The sequence below is a fragment of the Staurois parvus genome, unplaced genomic scaffold (genome assembly GCF_062004578.1).
Source record: "Staurois parvus isolate SC_StPar_1 unplaced genomic scaffold, SC_StPar_1.0 ptg000145l, whole genome shotgun sequence".
Lineage (NCBI taxonomy): Eukaryota > Metazoa > Chordata > Amphibia > Anura > Ranidae > Staurois > Staurois parvus.
In genome coordinates, this window is record NW_028317941.1 from 5,944,367 (window position 1) to 5,967,332 (window position 22,966).

At 43.0% G+C, this 22,966-nt stretch overlaps 1 protein-coding gene across 1 annotated transcript in view; it reads left to right on the forward strand.

Annotated features, from left to right (window-relative positions):
* Positions 1 to 2,689: 2,689 nt before the first annotated feature.
* The window catches only part of COL9A2 (collagen type IX alpha 2 chain), a 101,747-nt gene continuing 81,470 nt past the window's right edge, over positions 2,690 to 22,966 (forward strand). The window contains exons 1-2 of the mRNA XM_089673877.1: positions 2,690 to 2,919; positions 6,810 to 6,884. Of these exons, the coding sequence (XP_089530003.1) occupies positions 2,860 to 2,919; positions 6,810 to 6,884 (135 nt within the window). The 5' untranslated portion in view covers positions 2,690 to 2,859. The remainder of the gene's footprint in view (positions 2,920 to 6,809; positions 6,885 to 22,966) is intronic.

Below are 22,966 nucleotides of genomic sequence, written 5' to 3' on the forward strand. Positions count from 1 at the left end.
TCCATATAAGACATGGCATAGTTGCATCAGATCACTTGACCAAGTGCAGAGGAGGCATAGAGAAACATCTCACACTCTGTGTGCTCTGCTTAGTGTAAGAGCACATCGAGGCAGTAAAAGAGACATAGGAGCCAAGCTGGTGCTTCCTGGTCACAACTATAACACTAGTTCCTATGCCAATGATTATTAATTGGGTAATGAACGTCTTTACAGCTTCAGTTTAGTGATTTTTTTTTTTCAATTCAGTACCAAGGATGGTACTTACATGAATGAAGTTTCCCTTGTGCTGGTGGCTGCTATTTTCTTTGAAATCTTCCATCCTCTGCCCCACAGGAGCCCTGGCTGTGGTGATCTTGCTTTGCTAAATGAAGGAGGTGTAACTTTCATTCATCCCTCCATCCTCCCTTCAATTTTCATTGCAGGAAGTGTTAGTACAGCTTCTATGAATGAATCTTATCCTATTAACTCTTGCAGTGGTGATTTTCAGGCAGGGACGGTGCTTCCACTAGGCAAACTAGGTGGCCGCCTAGGGCGCACTGCCACCTAGGAGTGCCTTGGAGCAGCACAGGCTGGCACTCTCTCTGTGAGGGACGCCGCCACGTCACAAATGATCCTTCAGCTGAGAGGAGGGCGGAATAGGGGTGGAAGAAAGGACAGAGGAATATGCTGGGTGTCTGGGGCCAGTGTAGCAGCTGAGCTGCCACTCCTTCCAGTGTTCCTCTCAGACTCAGTCCTTTACTGCAAGCTGGCTGGCAGCTGCTGATCAATATGGAGTTCCAGCCCTTCTCTTCCCATTCATCAGAGGCGGAGCTGTGCCTGCAGAGGAAGGTAATGTCTAACTCTGATGTCTTGTGTCTGTGTGAGTGTGGCCTGACTGTCCGGACATCCATCACATGTTCATCTGCTCTTCTAGTGCCTGCTGGGCCTGCTGATCTGTGTCAGTGTTCGTGGTGTGTTGTGTCGGATCTGTCACTGTGTGGGATCGCTCAGTTCAGCTGCCTGTTGTCACAGCGTTTTATCTGCCCTCATTGCCTGGGGAATTCCAGCCTGGGATCTGTCAGAGTGTGAATCTATCATTCTTCACTCACTGCAACTGTCACCCTGCCACTGCCAGCCACAGATACAGTCCGTCTGTGACACTAATTTTGTCTTTAATATTAGTGCTGGTGGCAACCTATGGCACTTATTTTTGCAAATTAAAAAAAATTTAGCAGTTTCATGTTTTGTTGATTTAATATTTAATAGTTTTTTATTTATTTATTGGGGTGGGGGGCACAAGCTAGTCTTGCCTAGAGCGCAAAATAGTCTAGTACTGGCCCTGTTTTCAGGTGCTGTAGGGGTTAATATTTGGGAGCAGAGGAAAGAAGATCTCAAAGGACAAGCAGCTACCATTATACAGGACTCTCTTTATTCAAGTAGGTACTGTTCCTGTTGCTCATAAAACAAAAAAACAAAAAACAACAATAAACAACCCCCCCCCCCCCCCCCACACACACACACACACACGCTACATTTATGCTTTAAAATAGCTGCTTTTTTCTATTTCATCCTATTTTCGCCATTTATTTCACCAACTTTCCTAATTTTTTTAAATTCTGCATCAAGAGCACAACTTTCATAAACAGGAGAACACATTAGAGGCATAAAAGATAAAACAGGAAATAGTGATATTAAAATCAGTTATTTAGTTAATATCCCCAAAATAAATGACTGTATGTGCCCACCTTCCATATCCTTCATATATGATCCTTAATATATTATATTATTTCTTTCATAGTAAGGGTGCCTACCTATTGAAAAAATACAATGTCCTCTGCACTCCTGGGGCCAGCTGTAGTGTATGCTTGCATTATCAGAGCAAATTAACATGTAGTTTCAGAGTGTGTTACTGCCCTCTACTGCTCCTTTGCACAAACTACAAGACTCACCTAACAGGAGCTTTTTCTGTTTCTAAAAAGAGCTTGTTAAAGCTCACATTCTGTCACATTCTCTTCCAGCAAAGGCATGGTTACTAGTTCTTTTTTTCTTTTTTCTTCCTAGCTTCTCTCCTCTGTATGAAAGCTTACAATAGAGCTTATTATGAAAGCAGGCCGGTGTTATTATAACAGGAAATCTTTGAGTGGCAAGAGGGAAAGAGTATGTTATGGATAGAGGAATATCTGTCTGCTTCGAACAACAGCCCATTCACTGTTCTCTGACTCCTGCTGAGGATGGCCACTTGAAACTTGCGCAAAGTCATTTTACATGTTCTGCATTAAACTTTCATTTCTGTGTGTAATAAAAAAAATAATTAAAACAGAGAAAATGTCTCACTTGGATAATCTTATATAACTTTTATTATTTTGTTGGCTATGATGTACTGGTGTATTTATAAATAAAAAATAATAATACTATTTAATCAGCATATACTCTTTATACTTTTGTTGTAAGAAAGCTGGCCCCTATGTAAATGCCACTGTAAAGTACTTTTTATTTATTCTTGGCTCTTATACAATTGAAATTTAAATTATGATTCCATTTATATTAGGAAGTCAGGAGAGGGCTGTGAGAATTAAGTTGTCATACCTGGAATGTTCACTTAAATAGTCAGAAGGAGGCTGGCTCCTAGCTATCCCATCAGCCAACAACATAGACTCAGCGACTGGCAGCTAATTACATATTCATGGCCTCTCCTCCCTTCTCCAACCTTAGTTCAGTCTCAGTGTGTCAGAGAGCTGCATCCCACATCATCCTATATTTTGGGTCTGGTAACACAGGGCTAGCTGGAGCTCTTGCCTTGCTAGCAGGATTTTTGCACAAGCCCTGTGCAGCCTCCCCCTCCCCTCCCTGTAGGTCCTCTGGCAACCAGGACCTGGCACCATGGTCAGCCTGCAGCTCTCTGTGATCCTACAGCTCATCTGCTTGTCCCTGGCACAGCTCGTAAGTCTCTTTTACTTTCTCGCTTCATCGTTTTGTGGATTTATCCAAGGAGTCAAAAGTAAACTTTCGGCATCAGATATATTTTGATGTGTAAATCATTTTCCTGTTAACATGGTATTTTTGTGATGGCTTTGTTTAAAATGTTTTTTTTTTGTTGTTTAACAGGTTGATGTGCTTTTGGTTTGACTCAAAACGTGTTTTTTTTTTTTTTTTTTTACATTAGGTTTGGTAGAATTTTTTGTATCCGAGGACTAGAATGACCCAATGATAGACTGTTTGTTGTTCAGGAACCACAGCACAGAACTGTGGCCCAGGGTTGTGTACAACATCCTAGGTACAAGTGGTGTGAACCAGTCTGGTATCTGGGTTACATGGCATATTCCACACCATAATCTTTAGGGTATGGGTATATGTGTGTGTATATATATATATATATATATATATATATATACAAATCCAAAAAAGTAGAGGCATTTTATTGTCCAGCTGTCTGTCATATTTTTAGAACCCAATACAGTGCATTGGCTACCTTTGGGATATATATATACTGTTCATGTGTTCCTAAATGGCAGAATTTGGATGATAAATATGATGAGGATGGTGAGACATGCTTTATACATGATTCATTAAATACATTTTATGGGCTTATGTAAAAAAAAAACAAAAAAACTGCCCTAACAAAAATGCTGTGTTGCCCATTGCCACCAATCAAATCCTCTGCATTTTAGCAGTGACATCTGGAAGCTATTTGCTATGGGCAACTAGACTTTTTTGCTATTGCACTTGTCATGAATAAACCTCACAGTCTTTATGAAAAAAAATGATTTTGGTTTCGTTATATGGCTGAAAAAAATATGCTATTTCAACAAAATATGATCCATAAAGTAGCATTTTTTCCCCAAATTTCTATCACTCTTAAAAAGGCCTAGAATTTTTTTTCTTTACAAATTGGTATAAAAAATGATCTCCTTTTCATCTTCCATCAATACTGAATCTGTAGAATCAAAATAACTGTAAAGAAGTATTAAGAAGAGATAAATAAATATGTAAAGGCAGTTCTTGTCTGTAGCCACGATGCAGCAGACATTTTTGGAGTGGAGAGGGAAGGTGTCTGTAGGTCAGGAGGCTGGAGGAATGCAGCATTCTGAGACATTTGGCATTCATATGTGAGAACAAAGTTTGCCATTCAGGAGTCAGGAGTCTGATCCTGTTCCCCACACACTCACAGAGCCCCTGAACACAAACAAATGAAAGGATGCAGTGCCTGCGGCTTGTTTAGGCATTTTTTTACACTGTCCTGCAGAGAAGGCCCCATATCATTAATTGTTGGCTTTTCAGACAAATATTGCCTTGTTTATACATTTTTCCTGGCAATCAAACAACAAACGTAAAAAATTCCACTGAATATATTCACTTGGGTCATTTTCAAGGCTTCATTTAAAAGCCTTTAAAAACATATAGAAAGTTGTTTTTGTAATGATTGGACTGCTTACTTTCATTACCTAACTTTCTAATTTCACACAGTGGGACCCATCCACACTATAACAATATTAATTGTTGTATTATATTGCTCAAAAACATGGGATGTCAGCTAATTTTCCTTATATACAATGCGACATGCTTTTGAGCAGTAATAATGAATATTGTCAATGACCCAGTCATCAGAGGTTTAACTAAAACCAGACCCATCCAGTGCTCAAGGCCTGGGCTATGCATATTCTGTCATTACCATTACCATTTGCAACTTGGTAATTATATATTTGTACAATGTATCATTATTATTACTATACTATAAATATTTTAGGAATATCCTAGAGCTTTTAACACTCAATCATTAGCTGTAACCCTAGCTGTAACCCTAATGAAGATGGAAATCTACCATCCGTAGAATAATCACTGATTAACTTTCTCAGAAACCAATCAAACTGGCTTTTGCAAACATTATGGTGTGTGAGAGGAAACCAAAACTCCCTAGTTTGTAAATACTTTACAAACTTGGAGAGACTGTGCCAAGTCTGTAGTATTAACAGAGTACAGGACCAACCTTGCGGGCTTTTTGGTCTGTGGTAAGTCCTAGTTTTAAATTTTCTCAGTTGTACATACTGAATATTATTTAGTGATAATGTGAACTTTGGGTCCAGAGCACAGCACATTTTCCCCTGCTTCAGCTTAAAGGACTTGGGGCCTGTTAGGTTCTGTCTGGTGTAACCAAAAGATATCCATTTATCAAGACAAAATATACTAGATGGAAATGAAATATTTTCAAAAGCACATTGCGCTTAAAAGTGGCCTACTTTGACAAAGGAGGTCAAGGGGACCGTTTTTGCATGGCTTTGCCTGAATAAGGCCTTAGCCCACGGGTGTCAAACTGGCGGCCCTCCAGCTGTTGCCAGTTTATAAGTTACATGAGGCATTGCAAGATTGACAGTTACAAGCATAACTTCCAAAGGCAGAGGCATGATGGGACTTGTAGTTTCGCAACAGCTGGAGGACTGACGAGTTTGACACCCCTGCTTAGGTTCCTCTACTAAAACACATTGGTGCTTGATTAAAAGAGGTGGAAACCTGTACCTGTATCAATTCTGATAGGTTTGTTTGTTATTAAAGGTACAGTTTCTGCACTCATTTTACCATAAATTGACAAAAGTGAAGATAAGATGGCAATATCTAGTTTGCTGGTAGATTTCCGCAATCCATAAATACTATCAACCTTTGAATGAGCCGATATAGTCCTTATGTGTTATAGAAGGCTGTTTAGGGTGGTATTTCTATTTATTTATTACAAGTATTTATATAGTGCTGACAATTGATGCAGCACTTTATATACTGTATATTCACAGCAGTCCCTGTCCTCAAGGAGCTTACAATCTAAGGTCCCTAACTCACATTCATACATACAACACTAGGAACCGTAATGGTTTTGGCCTCATTTAGCCATATTCTCTGCATGTTTTTCGCACCTCATTTAGAAATCACTTTCCATACTCAGACTGTCACACACTGTATTTTAGCAGAGAAATAGGACTAAGTGCAGCAAATATAATAGCCATAATTTAGGTGTCCTTCATTAGTAGGCTCCATTCCTTCTGTAATAAGCCATTGCAAAGTATGGAGTATGCAGAGTGCATAGCAAAGCAGCCAATCGAATTTCATCTTTCATCTTTTCAGGATCAGTTTACCCAAAGTTGAATTATGAATGGAAGACATGGATTACTGCATCATGTATACTGTTTTTTGACATATTATAATCTGGTGTTTTTTGCTACATTATTGATTTTTCCAGCAGAGGGAAACCACTTCAGTTGAATGTAAAATGTGTTAACTGGCCAACAGCCAAATAGTGTTTCATGTACAAAAGGTTCAAAAACAAAAAAAGAGATTTTTACTTATAAATAATTTAGATGTCACGTATTGTATTATCCTAACACATTACTACATTTTCTATATGGATAAACATTTACTGCATACAAGGGAGATTTTATTGGCATCAACCACTTTAGCACTTGGCATTAGAAGTTTCAATGCACCAACAGCTGCTTCCATATAGGTTTCTATATGTTACTGTCACAGAGAGAGAGGATTATGAGTTTATGAAATTTTCACTCTGTTTCTCATTTATGGAAGATAACAGAAATCGAAATATCTATATTCATTCGCTAGTGTCCTTGTTTTTCCCACTGCTGCGATTAAGTAATGTTTATATTGTATCTTGTATATTTTTATTTATGAACAGTTATATCATGTTAACTTGTGTGTATTTTTATTAAAGAACAATTAAATATGCATTATTAAACACCCCAATAAGCGTATGCAGCTACGTATATCTAGCCAATGTTTAATATATTATTTATAAAGTATGTTTATTTAATCTGTTTTTCTTTATCTTTTAGAGAGGTCCTCCAGGTCCACCAGGGCCTCCCGGTCTACCAGGCTCGCCAGGGATCCCAGGATCAGATGGCATAGATGTGAGTACACAATCCAGAAACAAAGAGTCTCTGTGTGTACCAGACTGAGAGGTTGAGCATTTTTGCAAAAAAAACACTAGATGGCGACCTAAAGCCGTATCACAGCATAACCTCTCCCTGTTGTACTCTGCATAGACTACTTTTTGTAAAATGAGGTTCAGTCTTAAAACTTTTTTTTTTTTTTACAAAAAATCATATAGCATAAAAGGTCATTATAGCACTTACATTTACTCTTTCATTGCACAAGCCTAACCTCTACAGATTTCTTTTACCACAACTGTATTGGGAATAGTTTAGCTTCATGTGTAAATATATTATGATTATTAAGATCATACCATTTCACACTATATAAATATATATATATATATATATATATATATATACAAAATGTTCAATTTAGTCTAAATTAGGTAGTGTTTGGATTTATAAACAAAGCTGGATTTTTTTTAAGTGCAGGAGTGAACTTTACAAACAATAAATGTGGATTAGCACATTTTTTTTTCAAAGCTAACCCAATACCTAACAAAAATCTAAAACATCATTAAAGTGATTGTAAAGACATATATATTTTTTAAATAACAAACATGTTACCTGCTCTGTTCAGTGGTTTTGCACAGGCCATCCTCTATCCTATTCTTTTCAGGTCCTACGCCAACTCTCCTGGCCCCTCCCTCGTGCCAAGTGCCCCTATAGCAAGCAGCTTGCTATGTAGGTACCTGAGCAGACTCGCTCCCAAGCAGCTGCTCTGTGCGTCCATTCACACAGATGTGGTTCAGTCCCACCCTCGCTCTCTGTCCTCATTGGCTCACCAGCAGTGATTGACAGCGGTAGGAGCCAATGGCTCCTGCTGTGTCTCAGCCAATAAAAAGAGAGAGACCCAGGAGAGTTGAGGCTCTCGTGCACATTACTGGATCAAAATGAAGCTCAGGTAAGTATTAGGGGGAGCTTGGGGAGGGAGAGATGCACACATAATGTTTTTGCCTTCATGCATTATCGAAAAACATTTGGCAAAAAATAAAACCTTCCATGCACTTAACATGCCTCTCAGCAAATACCCTGGGGTGTCTACTTTCCAAAAAAGGGGTAATTTGGGGGATGTTAGAACTGTCCTGGCATTTTACGTCCAATGTTAGAAGCTCCTGCCACACATCACCCACTCTTCTAACCACTTGAAGACCAAGCCTATTCTGACCCTTATTTTTACATGAAAATGTTTTTTTCCTGGAAAATTACTTTGAACCCCCAAACATTATATACTTTTTTAATGTACAGAATAAAATGGTAGGAGTTGCAATTTTTTATGTCACAGTATTTGTGTAGCATTGTTTTAATTTTAATGCACAAAATACAATATATTGCCCAATTGTTTGTAAAATATAAAAGATGATGTTATGTTGAGCAAATCGATACCAAACATGACATGCTCTAAAATTGCCTACCCTGTGCAACGGCGACAAACTACATACATTTTTAATATCCATAGATCACGCTTTAAAAGCCTTTACAGGTTACCAGTTTAGAAGTCTAATGCTAAAATGACTGCCTTTGATTTGACGTTTGTAGTGATACCTCACATGCATGGTGCAATCTCTGTTTATAAACTGACAAGGAGCCGACGCTTGAGTTTACCCTTGCACGTGAGCACGGGAGAGGATGGGGGTGCTTTAAATTTTTATTATAATTATGTATTATTTTGCTTTTTTAAAATTATTTTACAGTGTCATTTTTTATTTTTTTTTATATCACTTTTATTGTTATCACAGGGAATGTAAATTTCCCCTGTGATAGCAATAGGCATTGACAGGTACTTTTTCCTGAGAAATTTGGGGTCTATTAAACTTTAGATCTCTCATATGCCCTTGAAGCGTCTGATCACATCAAGATTGGTGTGATCAGATGCTTTTCCAATTTAAAAATGGTGCTGTTTATTTCCTGTGAAACCGAAATGTTGAATTGCTTGTTGTTTGCGGTTGGGCTGTCGGCAAGTGGTTTGAATTCCAGGCATGGCTACATTATACATGTTTACATTGCTCCAGTTTAAATTAATGTAACTATGTAACTATGTATACACCATGGCTGGCTGATGACCCTGGAATCTGGAAATCACCAACAAAGACACAGAAACTCCAATGATCTCTACTAGCTTCTGGATCCTGTGCTGAGCACTGGCCTGATGCATTCTAAACACAGGAGGTCAGCTGCTTAATATAGGCACTGTTCAGAGAATGCTTTGTATTTTCTGAGTGAATGCTAAGCAATCTCTCATTGGATGACATGGAGAGTGTGACGTTGCCACCCTGCCTGTCCACCTTATCCAATCAGAGAATGCTTTGCTTTCATTCAGAAAATGGAAAGCATTCTCTGAATGGTGCCCATGCTGAGCAGCTGACCTCCTGTGTTGAAAATGCAGCAGGGCAGCTGCTTGGCTTGAAACTTGGTAGCAAGTGGAGATCACTGTCAGGGCCGTCTTTAAGGCTGGGCAAAAGAGGCAGCTGCCCTGGACCCAATCATTTTTGGGGGCCCAAAGCAGCTGGCCGTATTTGCCAATTGTCCCATTTTACATACCCTTGCCCCTTGAAGTCTTCCTCTTGCACTGTGTTTTGATATCTCAGTGTGAAGTGCTGTCATTTATATTGCCTCTGCCCTACTGCAGTGTACAGATGACCCATGACATCATGTCAGCATTCACATGTAAAGAACTGGCATGGATATGCAAATAGCAGCAGCATTCACGTGTAAATAGTGGCGGCATTCAAATGTATATTATGCCCCCCTGAGGTTCCATCCACCATCACCTCTGCTGAATGCTACCCACTCGGGAGGTAAATAGAGGCATGCTTGAAAGTCCTGCTTGCAACTGTGGTCATTGAGCCTTCTCTAAAGGTAAGAAAAATAGTGCAGGTGGAGTGTGCAGAGGTAGGCAGAGAAGGAATTACACTTTGGTGTGCACAGCTGAGCAAGGAGGGGATGTACAGAGGCAAGGAAGGTGGGTGCATAGATGAGCAGAGCAGGCATGTAGAGTTAAGAAGGAGGGGTTGCAGTCGAGAGGTTGGGGGAGCTACGGGGTGCAGAGGTTATCAATCAATGAGCTGTAATGATGTGCTGTAACCTGTAGCAACCAATGGGTGAGCTGTAATGATGTGCTGTCATTTAGCAGCCGATAAGTAACAGCTTATAAGTAAGTGTTAATGATGCACAGTAACCTAAAGCAACCAACCAGTAAGCAGTAATAATGTGCAGTAACCCTTAGCAACCAATAAGTAAGTTATAATGATGTGCAGTAACCTATAGCAACCAATCAGTGAGCGGTAAGGATGTGCAGTTCCCTCTAGCAACTAATCAGTGAGTGGTATGGATGTGCAGTAACCTCTAGCAACCTGTCAGGGCTCCAGGGTATGACCAGAGGTATGTGAACTGACGCAGGGAAACGCAGGCTTCAGATATGTTATAAACAATAATTTATTAACACTAACAATACATAAACGCAGTGCAATACTAAAACATAACACAGTGCAAACGAACCAAACCAAACCACCCACAGATAACAATAAATACAATGCAAGCATCGTCAGGCAGGCCGGGTCAATAACAATCGGGCAGGTAGGAACAGGAGGAGCAGGCAGAGAGTAGTCAGGTCACGAGCCGGGTACAGCAACTAATGGGCAGGTAGGTACAGGGGGTCAGGCAGAGAATGGTCGGGGTCACAAGCCAGGGATCAAACAGGAGAAGTCAGCAGAGGTCCGGATCAGGCAGGGTCGGCAACGAATCAGTCAGACAGGGACAGGGACAGGAACAGGAACAGGACTGCAGGTAACAAGATACAGGGGCCCATGGAAAAACACACACACCAAGACACAGACTGCAGGTCTGGCCATCCCTTAAATACACCTGTAATCAGCCTCAGGTGTTTTGGCTGACTGCAGGGTTGAGTCTCTGATTGCTGAGAGCACCCGCTGGCCAGCCCTGGTACTGCAGCCCACAAGGCAGGTGAGTCCCACCATTACTGGCAAGTCCATTCCTGACAGTACCCCCCCCTCAAGGAGCGGCCTCAGGACGCTCCAAACAGTCCTAGCTGGGCAAAATGTTCCACCGCCCGGGTCTGGTAACTGGCGGGATATCAAAGACTGGCACATCGGGCTGGACTCCGGGCACAGGCAAATCGGGCTGGACTCCGGGCACAGGCACATCGGGCTGGACTCCGGGCACAGGCACATCGGGCTGGACTCCGGGCACAGGCACATCGGGCTGGACTCCGGGCACAGGCACATCGGGCTGGACTCCGGGCACAGGCACAGGGCCCCCAGGCAGAGCGGCGGGCGCCGGGCCCCCAGGGGGAGTGGCGGGCGCGGGCCCCCAGGCGGAGCGGCGGGCGCCGGGCCCTCAGGCGGAGCAGCGGGCGCCGGGCCCACAGGAGGGGCAGCAGGCACCGGGCCCCCGGGCGGAGCGGCAGGCATCGGGCCCCCAGGCGGAGCGGCGGGCGCCGGGCCCCCAGGCGCAGCGGTGGGCATCGGGCTCCCAGGCGGAGTGGCGGGCGCCGGGCCCCCGGGCGGAGCGGTGGGCACCAGGCCCCCGGGCGGAGCGGCAGGCATCGGGCCCCCAGGCGGAGTGGTGGGCATCGGGCTCCCAGGCGGAGCGGCGGGCGCCGGGCCCCCGGGCGGAGCGGCGGGCGCCGGGCCCCCGGGCGGAGCGGCATTGGGTCACCAGGCATCAGGTCATTTGGCTCGTCAGTAGGCACTGCGTCATCTGGCAGGGCAGTGGGCACCGAGTCACCAGGCACGACAGTGTGTTCCAAGTCAACTGGCATGACCGCGGGCACTGGGTCAGACATTGGATCGTCTGGCTCGACAGCAGGCATCGGGTCACCAGGCATCAGGTCATTTGGCTCGACAGCGGGCACCGCGCCATCTGGCAAGGCAGTGGGCACCGAGTCACCAGGCACGACAGTGGGCTCTGAGTCAATTGGCACGACAGTGGGCACCGGGTCATCAGGTACCGGATCATCTGGCTCGACAGCAGGCACCGGGTCATCTGGCGCTGGATCGTCTGGCTCGACAGCGGGCATCGGGTCACCAGGCATGACAGCGGGCACTGGGTCATCAGGCATAGGATTGTCTGGCTCGACAGCGGGCATCGGGTCACCAGGTATGACAGCGGGCACTGGGTCACCAGGCATCAGGTCATTTGGCTCGCCAGCGGGCACCGCGTTATCTGGCAAGGCAGTGGGCACCGAGTCAACTGGCATGACCGCGGGCACTGGGTCAGACATTGGATCGTCTGGCTCGACAGCGGGCATTGGGTCACCAGGCATCAGGTCATTTGGCTCGACAGCGGGCACCGCGTCATCTGGCAAGGCAGTGGGCACCGAGTCACCAGGCACGACAGTGGGCTCTGAGTCAATTGGCACGACAGCGGGCACCGGTCATCAGGTACCGGATCGTCTGGCTCGACAGCAGGCACCGGGTCATCTGGCGCTGGATCGTCTGGCTCGACAGCGGGCATCGTGTCACCAGGCATGACAGCGGGCACTGGGTCATCAGGCATTGGATCGTCTGGCTCGACAGCGGGCACCGGGTCATCTGGCGTTGGGTCGTCTGGCTCGACGGCAGGCATCGGGTCACCAGGCATGACAGCAGGCACTGGGTCATCAGGTACCGGATCGTCTGGATCGACAGCGGGCACCGGGTCATCAGGCATTGGATCGTCTTGCTCGACAGTGGGCATCGGGTCAGGCAGAGAATGGTTGGGGTCACAAGCCAGGGATCAAACAGGAGAAGTCAGCAGAGGTATGGATCAGGCAGGGTCGGCAATGAATCAGTCAGACAGGGACAGGGACAGGAACAGGAACAGGAAAAGGAACAGGACTGCAGGTAACAAGATACAGGGGCCCATGGAAAAACACACACACCAAGGCACAGACTGCAGGTCTGGCCATCCCTTAAATACACCTGTAATCAGCCTCAGGTGTTTTGGCTGACTGCAGGGTTGAGTCTCTGATTGCTGAGAGCACCCGCTGGCCAGCCCTGGTACTGCAGCCCACAAGGCAGGTGAGTCCCACCATTACTGGCAAGTCCATTCCTGACACAACCAGTCACAATCACTGCCTGATCTGCTGCAGTAAACTGATTTTGAGTCTAGCTGCTATTTATTGTTTGTCTCAGAGCAGGTGGAGAGCTAAATTGCATGGGGGGGAGTCACAAGTGTTTGCCCAGGATCCAATCAATATTAAAGACGGCTCTGATCACTGTAGTAGTGGTGCCACTCCAGTGATATCCAGCTTCCAGGAACATAGACCAGTTATGGTATATCCACTTTATGAAAACTTCTTAGAACCCCCCAAACATTATATATTTTTTTAAAGCATAGGCCCTAGATAATAAATTGGTGGGTGTTGCAATTTTGTATTCACTTGGTATTTGTGCAGCAGTTTTTCAAACTCAATTTTTTTGGGAAAAAATACAGTTTTAGGATTTTTAATGCATAAAAGTACAATATAATGGCCAATGGCCAATTGTTTGATAAAATATGATGTTACGCTGAGTAGTTAGATACATAATATCATATGTTTTAAAATTGCGCACACCCATGCACTGGCAACAAATGGCATCAATTTTACTATCCATAGGCAACATTTTAAAAGCCTTTACATGTTACTACTTTAGATTTACACAGGAGGTCTGGTACTAGAATTACTGACCATGATCTGATGTGTGGGACGATCGCTGTTTGTGCGCATGCGGAACCAATACGTGCATTCGCCTTTGCATGTAAGCACGGGGGGATGGGGTGGGGCTTTATATTTTAAAAAATATTTAATTAATTTTTAAAATTCTTTTTACACTGTCACTTTACATGTTTTTAATCACTGTTATTGTTATTATAGGGAATATAAATTACCCCTGTGATTGCAATAGGCAGTGAAAGGTACTCTTTGTGGAGAAGTTTGAGGTCTATTAGACCCCAGATGTATCCTCTGCCCTTAGAAGCATTTAATCACACCAAGACTGATGTGATCAGATGCCTTTCCTTTTTAAAAATGGCACTGTTTACATCCGGAGAAACCATCAGTAATATTTGCTCATCGCTTCCAGTTTTCTATATCATAAAGGCAATCAGAACTGTTCTGGTCTCTGATTACCTCGATGGTCAGCTGGCTGGATGGTCGCTCAGGTTTCCCAGTGGGACAGACAATGTGGAAGGCGGAGGGAGGTGGGCGTCCCCTCCTGCTGCTTGTAAAAGTGATCCACGACAAGAAAACCGACCGTCGACTCTAAAAAAACAATACCAGGATGATGCCTGCAGCTGCAAATATCATCCTGGTATAACCACTGAAAGCCCATCGACGTACCAGTATGTTGCTGGAGCTGAAGTGGATATACGGTACATACCTAGTTGAATTGGTCCAAGCTGGTGCAAAACTAGAACATGCCTGGAATTCCTCCTTAATGTATATTTACCTTCTCCAAAAGAAGGTAAACCCCCTCTTAGATAGTTGTAACTGGAGCAGATGTCCCCATTAACAGATTTACCTTCTAGTGCTCTTCTGGTGACACCTCAAAATATTAAAGATTCCCTTATTTTCAGCCCGAGTGGCAGTGGTCAACAGGTCATTTAACAGGGGTGAATCTCCTCAGTAGACAGGCAGCAATAAAACCTGAAAACCTTCCCAACTCCATGCACAATTAAAAAAACGTTTTGACTTTACATACATTTTTACTGTCTTTACAATAAATAGAACTTTTTATTTTCACCTTTTATTACCACCTTATCACGTATGCATACCTTGTTTATGGTGCTACTCTTACCCTGACCAGAACAAGTGAATGACACTTCCAAAATAGTGTGAAAATAATTTAGATTTAGTTGCTGATGGGAAGATGAAAGTAATAAGCTTCATTAAGTACAATCACTAACATTAATTATTAATCTCTATTGTCTCAAAGCACATTTTCTGTGATTGACCACACGTATTTTAGTAGTATTTTAGTAGTTTTGTAATCTAAAATAGTATTCAACACCAGCAGATTCTTGTAAGGTCAGCCTTCTAGTTATTTGCTAATTTACCAATAATTTTTTTTTGCCAATCATTTAATGTTTTATTGCACAGTTGGATTAGCCATGTGCATGTTTATATTATTGTTTTCTTCTGATCTCCAGGGATGATATTGTTTGCATACTTACATTGGGCTAGCTTGGCACAATGTACTTATGCATATATGATACCCGATTGGCATCTGTAGAAGCTCTAAATCACTGTGGTAGCCCAAGATACTGTGATGGCTGTGATCTTCTGGGTGATGCCCTTCTGTATAGTAAGTAGGGAGTAGCTCGCTTGGCTTGGTCACCATTCAAAGAATGTCTTGCATTTTTCTCAGTGAATGGAAAATGAATGAACAAGGTTGAGACCTTGACACCACTATCGCTCCTATCTATCTTCACCTATCAGAGAACACTTTACATTCATTGGGAAAAAAGTAAGGTGTTCTCTGAATGGTAGCCACTCTGCACAGCACCTGAAAGACTGAGGACATCACTGTAGTAGCTTGGGCTACTACAGTTATTTACAGCTTTCACAAAGGCCAGTCAGGTATCAAATATGCTTACTTACATTGTTCCAAGCTGGCTTAATGTAAGAAGGCAAAATATACTATCCCTGGAGCAGATTCAGTGGAAGGATTTTTGTCTACACAGGCGAAAGTACATTTTGCTACCCCAACCTTCTCCACCATCCCCCGCCACTCCCCTCTTTTCCACAATGCAACCCCTTCTACCTATGTCCCCGCTCTGTCCCGCTCATCTCCCTTGCTGACCCTATCTCCCCATGTCCCTTGCTCTGCCCCATGTCCCTTGCTCTGCCCCAATGTCCCTTCCTCTGCCCCCATGTCTCTTGCTGTGTCTTCATCTGTCTTGCTGTCCCTAGGTCCCCATGTCCCTTGCTCTGCCCCCATGTCCCTTGCTGTCCCTCTCTCCTCATGTCTTTCTCTAGCCTTATGCTCCTTGCTATCCCTATCTCCCATGTCCTTTGCTCTCTCCCCATGTCCTTTGCTGTCCCTATCTCCCCATTTCCATTGCTCTGTGCCTATCTTACCTACTGTCCCTATATCCCTATGTTCCTTGCTGTCCCCATCTCCCTTACTGTCCCTATCTCTTCATGTCCATTGCTCTGCCCCCATGTCCTTTGCTGTCTCTATCTCCCCTTGTCCCTTGCTTTGTTCCCATCCCCCCTTGTCCCTTGCTCTGTCCCCATCTCCCTTGCTGTCCCCATTTCCCCATTCCTCTTGCTCTGTCCCTATGTCCTTTGCTGTCTCTATCTCCTCATATCCCTTCCTCTTCCCCATCTCCCTTGCTGTCCCTATTTCTCTATCTCCCTTGCTGTTCCTGTCTCCCATGTCCCTTGCTGTCCCCATCTCCCTTGCTTTCCCTATCTCCTCTTGTCCATTGCTCTGTCCCCATCTCCCTTGCTATCCCTATCTCCCCATGTCCCTTGCTCTGCCCCCATGTCCTTTGCTATCAATGTCACCCAATTTCCCTTGCTCTATCCCCACATCCCTTGCTGCCCCATTTCCCCTGCTGCCACTATCCCTCCATGTCCCTTGCTTTGCCCCTATGTCCCCTTCTTTGTCCCCATCTGCCCAGTTCTTCTACTCTGTCCCCATCATACTATGTCAGCAGGGTAATTCATTTTGTGCTTCCCCCACTGGCTATGGGCAGCTGGCAGGTTAGGCAAATGAAAACTTCCACACTGCACCTGGTAGGTGTATTATGATGTCTCTGTCATTTGCATGTGATAAGTGAAGTAGAAAGCAGAGTGAGCGGGATTACATAGCACCGGCTCTAGAACATACACTCCCAACTATTCCTCCTACCAACTCACTATGGAGATGAGGGCATATATTTTGCTAAAAATTACACGGAACTTAGGTTAAGGCAAAGTGAGTGAACTTTCTGATTAGAAGAAATATGGCCCCTTATTAAAAAAAATAAATGTACTGTAGCTCTTTAAAGCGGAGTTCCACCTGAAAAAAAAAGTCAGTAGCTACAAAAACTGTAGCTGCTGACTTTTAAAATACAGACACTTACCTGTCTCTTGGTCTCATCACCACTAGTTTTACCGGCTGTCTTCTCTCCCTGGCACTGGCATCTTCAGTGTGGGCACTTGGCAGTGACAGCTTGTGGCTTCACAGCCGGGTGCCCACTGTGCATGCGTGAGAAGCGCTGCACTTTGTGAATGGCCTTGTAGTTTTCTGTCACGTGTCCCAGAAGACTACAGGGAGGGAGGGGAGGAGGGCAACTTCTGCTTCCGATCGCCTCCCCAAAGGTCACAATCCTTGATGAGGAGCGGGGAACAAAGGCTTAAAGTGGAACTTCCCCTTTTGAGTGGAGCTCCGCTTTAAAGTGTTACTAAACCCAGGACCACAACATGGAAGTGCAATTATTTTAGTAAATATAAACTGCTAAGTACCTTTTCTCATCAGCAGTTAGAGCAGTCTTGTGACTTCTATCAGTGTCCAGCCGAGCACTGGTTAAAGCTTGTAGGAGGAGTTTTCTCTAGGAGGACATAGAACCCCTGACCTCTGTTTGGGCAGTGCTGATTGGCCATGAGCTGACTACATGCACTCTCCCAAGAAAAAATAAAACCTCTCTAGCAATACACACCAAACTGAGCATGTGCAGTGTCTCCACACGATATGTCTTATGAGGAGATAAGAGGGTGACACTGGAAGAAGGGGAGGATCAGAGAAGTCAGGATCAAACATTCTTTTTACACAGTGCAGATTATTAACATGTATGCTTTACTGCATATACAGACTGATTTTACTATTGTGGGTTTAGTAACACTTTAATTATAAATGCAGCTGCACTTAAATTTTTCTCTTAGTTGCCCTACAAAGTCCCACAACCTAACGGCTGATCCTGCCAGTGAAGTCCACCTAATGCAGCTTCCTGTCACGGTGTGGCAACAATGCTGCACTGCTCCTGAATTCAGAGCAGAACTGCCACTCTCATGTAGGCTGTACCTGCTCTGTGCAATGAAAAGTGTTCTAGGGGGCTTGTCTATTAGCTTTGTCAATGCTGATTCACTGTAGCTTTCCAATCAACACTTGGCCACATTTAGTCCTATCCACTACTTTCTGAATTGAAAGCACTGCCTCTGTTGCTGTTTCACTTTGAGCTGCAGTGCCTTTTACTGTGAGCTACAGTGTCTGAGAGGGAGAGTATGTGAGACACAAATGATAAAGAATATGGCTCAGTCAGGGAAGGTAGAAGATTTTTTTTTTAACTTTATGAAGTTTGTGCATCGCCTAGTAACTGGATTTTGTATTTTTTCGACTGTCATATAAAAGCCTTTAGTTGTATTTGAGCAAAAAAAGTGGGTTTTGTATCTCTATAGACTTGTATGGAAAAGGAAGGCCTGACTGTAGTGAACAAAAGCCTTTTGACACAGGCTAGTACTCTGTTTACTGAACAAAGTAGCTTACTAATACATTTACTTCTTGCATGGAATTAATAGAATGATGTATTGATTCATTCAGCCATATATAATTGAAGTGATTGAATGGTTTTGATAGATATGGTATTTTCATGGAAAACAAGGTAGTTATTGACTCATTTCTCTTTTGATTCAGATTCCTTTATCTTCTGTATATTTTTTTGTAGGATCTGTAGGTGTATACTTGTTTTTTTTCAACTGATGTTACTTGGCATTAGGCAGTAAATTAAGTGTTGTTATTGCTGTCACTTCAGTCTCTGCTCCAATATTTCGTTTGAATTTACGTATAGTCTCTTGACTATTAACTGTATACAGTACCATACACCACATAGATGATGATTTTTGTGGTCTTGTGCTTGCTTCAAAAGACCAATTGAATATTGCTTAAAAAGTGTATGCCTTGTTTAAAAAAAAATGAAGGCATCCTCTATGTTATAGGTTTCTTTTTTTGCTCCAACATATACATTTTATTTGGAACATTTGAAAAATAAAGTATTTTCTTATAATTCTACCCAAAGCAACATTGTGCAACAAAGTGAAATGTTATAGTCACCTGTCATTTGTAGACCTGTCCCTTTTGAGTGGCCTGTTTAGGGTGATGCCACGGCATCTCAGTCGATTAAAGTCTGAACCTTGACTAGGCCACTCCAATACCTTAATTTTGTTTTTTTTGTGCCATTCAGAGGTGGACTTGCTGATGTGTTTGGAATCATTGTCCTGCTGCATAACCCAAGTGCACTTGAGCTAGAGGTCATAAACAGGTGGCTGGACATTCTCCTTTAGGATTTTCTGGTAGAACACAGAATTCATGGTTCCATCAATTATGGCAAGTCACCCAGGTCCTGAAGCTGCAAAGCAACCCCAGACCACCATACTACTACCACCATATTTGACTGCTTTGATGTTCTTTTTATGAAATGTTGTATTAGTTTTACGCCAGATGTGACTGGTCGCACACCTTCCAAAAAGTTAAACTTTTGTCTCATCGGTCTATAGAATATTTGCCCAAAAGTATTGGGGATAATCAAGTTGTTTTTTGGAAAATGTGACACAAGCCTTTGTGTTCTTTTTGGTCAGCAGTGGATTTCTCCTTGGAACTCTCCAAATGGATGCCATTTTTTCCCAGTCTCTTTCTTATTATGGAATCATGAACACTGACCTTAACTGAGGCAAGTGATGCCTACAGTTCTTTAGATGTTGTTCTAGGTTCTTTTATGACCACCAGGATGAGTCATCATTGTATTCTTGGAGCAATTTTGGTATGCTGGCCACTCCTGGGAAGGTTCACCACTGTTCTAAGTTTTCTTCATTTGTGGATAATGGCTCTCACCATGGTTCACTGGAGTCCCAAAAATTTAGAAATGGCTTTGTAACCCTTTCCAGACTGATACATGTCAGTTACTTAGTTTCTCATCTGTTCTTGAATTTCTTTAGATGGTGGTATGATATTTTGCTTTTTGAGATCTTTTAGCATGCTTCACTTTGTCAGACAGCTTCTGTTTAAGTGATTTCTTGATTCAACAATTCTGGCAGTAATCAGGGATGGATTTGGCAAGTGAAATTTAATTCAGCCTTCCAAAAAATGTGGTTAATCACAGTTCATTCATGATTTAGCAAGGGGGATGGGGGGAAGTGGAAATTACTTTTTCACAGGCAGGTTTGGATAGCTATTTTCCCTTAATAAATTAAATCATCATTTAAAAACTGCATTATGTATTTACTCGGGTTACCTTTGTGTAATATTATTATTTTGTTAGATGATCTGAATCATTTAAGTGTGAAAAATCTGCAAATATAAAATCAGAAAGGGGAAAAAAACTTTCACTTTTGTGTACCTTTGTGCAGGATAAAGCACTTCATAATGTGAGTGGGCATTCTGTACAGTATGTGATTTTAAAGGGGAAGTTTTAAATAAAGAGATAAAGGGTTTTACACTATAGAGGCCTTTTTTAATATTTGCATGGAACTTTCTGTGGATTGAGGCATATTGATGGAGGAATGGATTAAGGAGCAGATTCAGTCCTGGTCAAAGAGTGGAGGTGACCCTGGAAGGTTCAATCCCATGGGCAGACTTGAGCACCCTTATGACCTACCGTGTAATAGGTGCTCATGATGATTCAGTGAGATTTCTGGTGTGGAGGTGGAAGATCACTGATGACAAGCACAGGAGGCAGATTATTGGATGAAGTTTGCACAGCACAGGGTACCTTTTTAAAAAATCTGTTTTTTTGCATGGACACTTTATTTAGGCATTGACACTTTAATTTATTGAATTTTGTACAATATTTAAGTGCAGACATTTCAATTTATTGGATTCTGTATGATACATGATAGGCACATTGTAGCACTGTATACAGTGGGGCAAAAAAGTATTTAGTCAGTCACCAATTGTGCAAGTTCTCCCACTTAAAAAGATGAGAGAGGCCTGTAATTGGCATCATAGGTAGACCTCAACTATGAAAGACAAAATGAGAAAACAAATCCAGACAATCACATTGGCTGATTTGGAAAGAATTTATTTGCAAATTATGGTGGAAAATAAGTATTTGGTCACCTACAAACAAGCAAGATTTCTGGCTCTCACAGACCTGTACCTTCTTCTTTAAGAGGATCCTCTGTCCTGCACTCTTTACCTGTATCAATGGCACCTGTTTGAACTTGTTATCAGTATAAAAGACACCTATCCACAACCTCAAACAGTCACACTCCAAACTCAACTATGGTGAAGATCAAAGTGCTGTCGAAGGACAGCAGAAACAAAATTGTAGACCTGCACCAGGCTGGGAAGACTGAATCTGCAATAGGCAAGCAGCTTGGTGTGAACAAATCAACTGGGAGCAATAATTAGAAAATGAAAGACATGCAAGACCACTGATAATCTCCCTCGATCTGGGGCTCCACTCTACTGTTTGGTAGAAACACAACTCGTCGTGTTTGGAGGAGAGAGAATGCTGAGTTGCATCCAAAGAACACCATACCTACTGTGAAGCATGGGGGTGGCAACATCATGCTTTGGGGCTGTTTCTCTGCAAAGGGACCAGGACGACTGATCCATGTACAGGACAGAATGAATGGGGCCATGTATCGTGAGATTTTGAGTGCAAACCTCCTTCCATCAGCAAGGGCATTGAAGATGAAATGTGGCTGGGTCTTCCAACATGACAATGATCCCAAACATACCACCCGGGCAATGAAGAAGTGGCTTCGTAAGAAGCATTTCAAGGTCCTGGAGTGGCCTAGCCAGTCTCCAGATCTCAACCCCATAGAAAACCTTTGGAGGGAGTTGAAAGTCCGTGTTGCCCAGTGACAGCCCAAAAACATCACTGCTCTAGAGGAGATCTGCATGGAGGAATGGGCCAACATACCAGCAACAGTGTGTGCCAATGTGATTGTCTGGAATTTTTTTCTCATTTTGTCTCTCATAGTTGAGGTCTACCTATGATGCCAATTACAGGCCTCTCTCATCTTTTTAAGTGGAAGAACTTGCACAATTGGTGGCTGACTAAATACTTTTTTGCCCCACTGTATGTGGTAATTTATATATATTTTTGACACTAACTGGTACATGTGCTATGTTTCTTAATGCTGGGGTATTATAAATAAATGGACTACAAGTACCATCTTCCGCTGCTGCAGATGGCTTGTAGTTCTCATGAACTGCAAGGGAGCTGGTAAGCACTCTCATAGTTCATTAATCTTCTTGGACTTTAGTAGCTGTCTGCCTGTATGGGAGGTACTGGCAGATAGTTGTGCTGACAGTCCTCAAAAGCCTGACATTGCACCCATGATCTGATGATCATAGGTGCAATGCTCTGCAGGCTCCTAAGAAATAAATGCACATTGTTTTTTTACTTGCAAAAATGTACATTTATTATTTTATTTAAAAAGTGAACTTATCCTTTAAATATCCTTTAAATTAGTTTGTATTTTAGTTTTCAGCTTAATATGTTCAGTTTTGTGCTTCCCCTGTGGTGAAAAGGAAGATTGGTTCTCGGGTGGAGACTGCCTCAACCTACGCAACATCTCTTCAAAATACGCCCCTTCTTAACCAACAACACCATAAAGCTTCTAAGTCATTCCCTGGTTATCTCTCACCTCAATTATTACAACTTCCTCCTCATTGGCTTACTTTTACATAGGCTACCCCTTCTTCTGTCCCCTGTGTTCAGAAATACACTGGAATTGCATGGGAATGCATGCATTCTGGTGTGATCCAGCCCTTAGGAACATACAGTTAGGGAGCTGACCCCAAGCATCACCATAGCTCTGCACATCACTGGTCAATTCTTACTTTAACCAATGTAAGTATTTATGTACCTGTGTGATCCCTGTGGAAGTGGAAAATTACTGTAGTAGGCACGACTATCACAGTGATCTCCACTACCTTCTAGGCCCCTTGCAAAGCAGCTGCCCTGCTTTGTTGTGAAAACAGAAGGTTGCTTGCTCAGCACAGGCGATCTTCAGGGAACTTGAATTTGCATTCCATTAGTGAATGCAAATCGTTCTTTGATTGAATGTTGAGGAGAGCCAGGGTGATAACATCATGCTCTCTACCTCATCCAGTAAGAGAACACATTGCATGTTCTCTGAATGG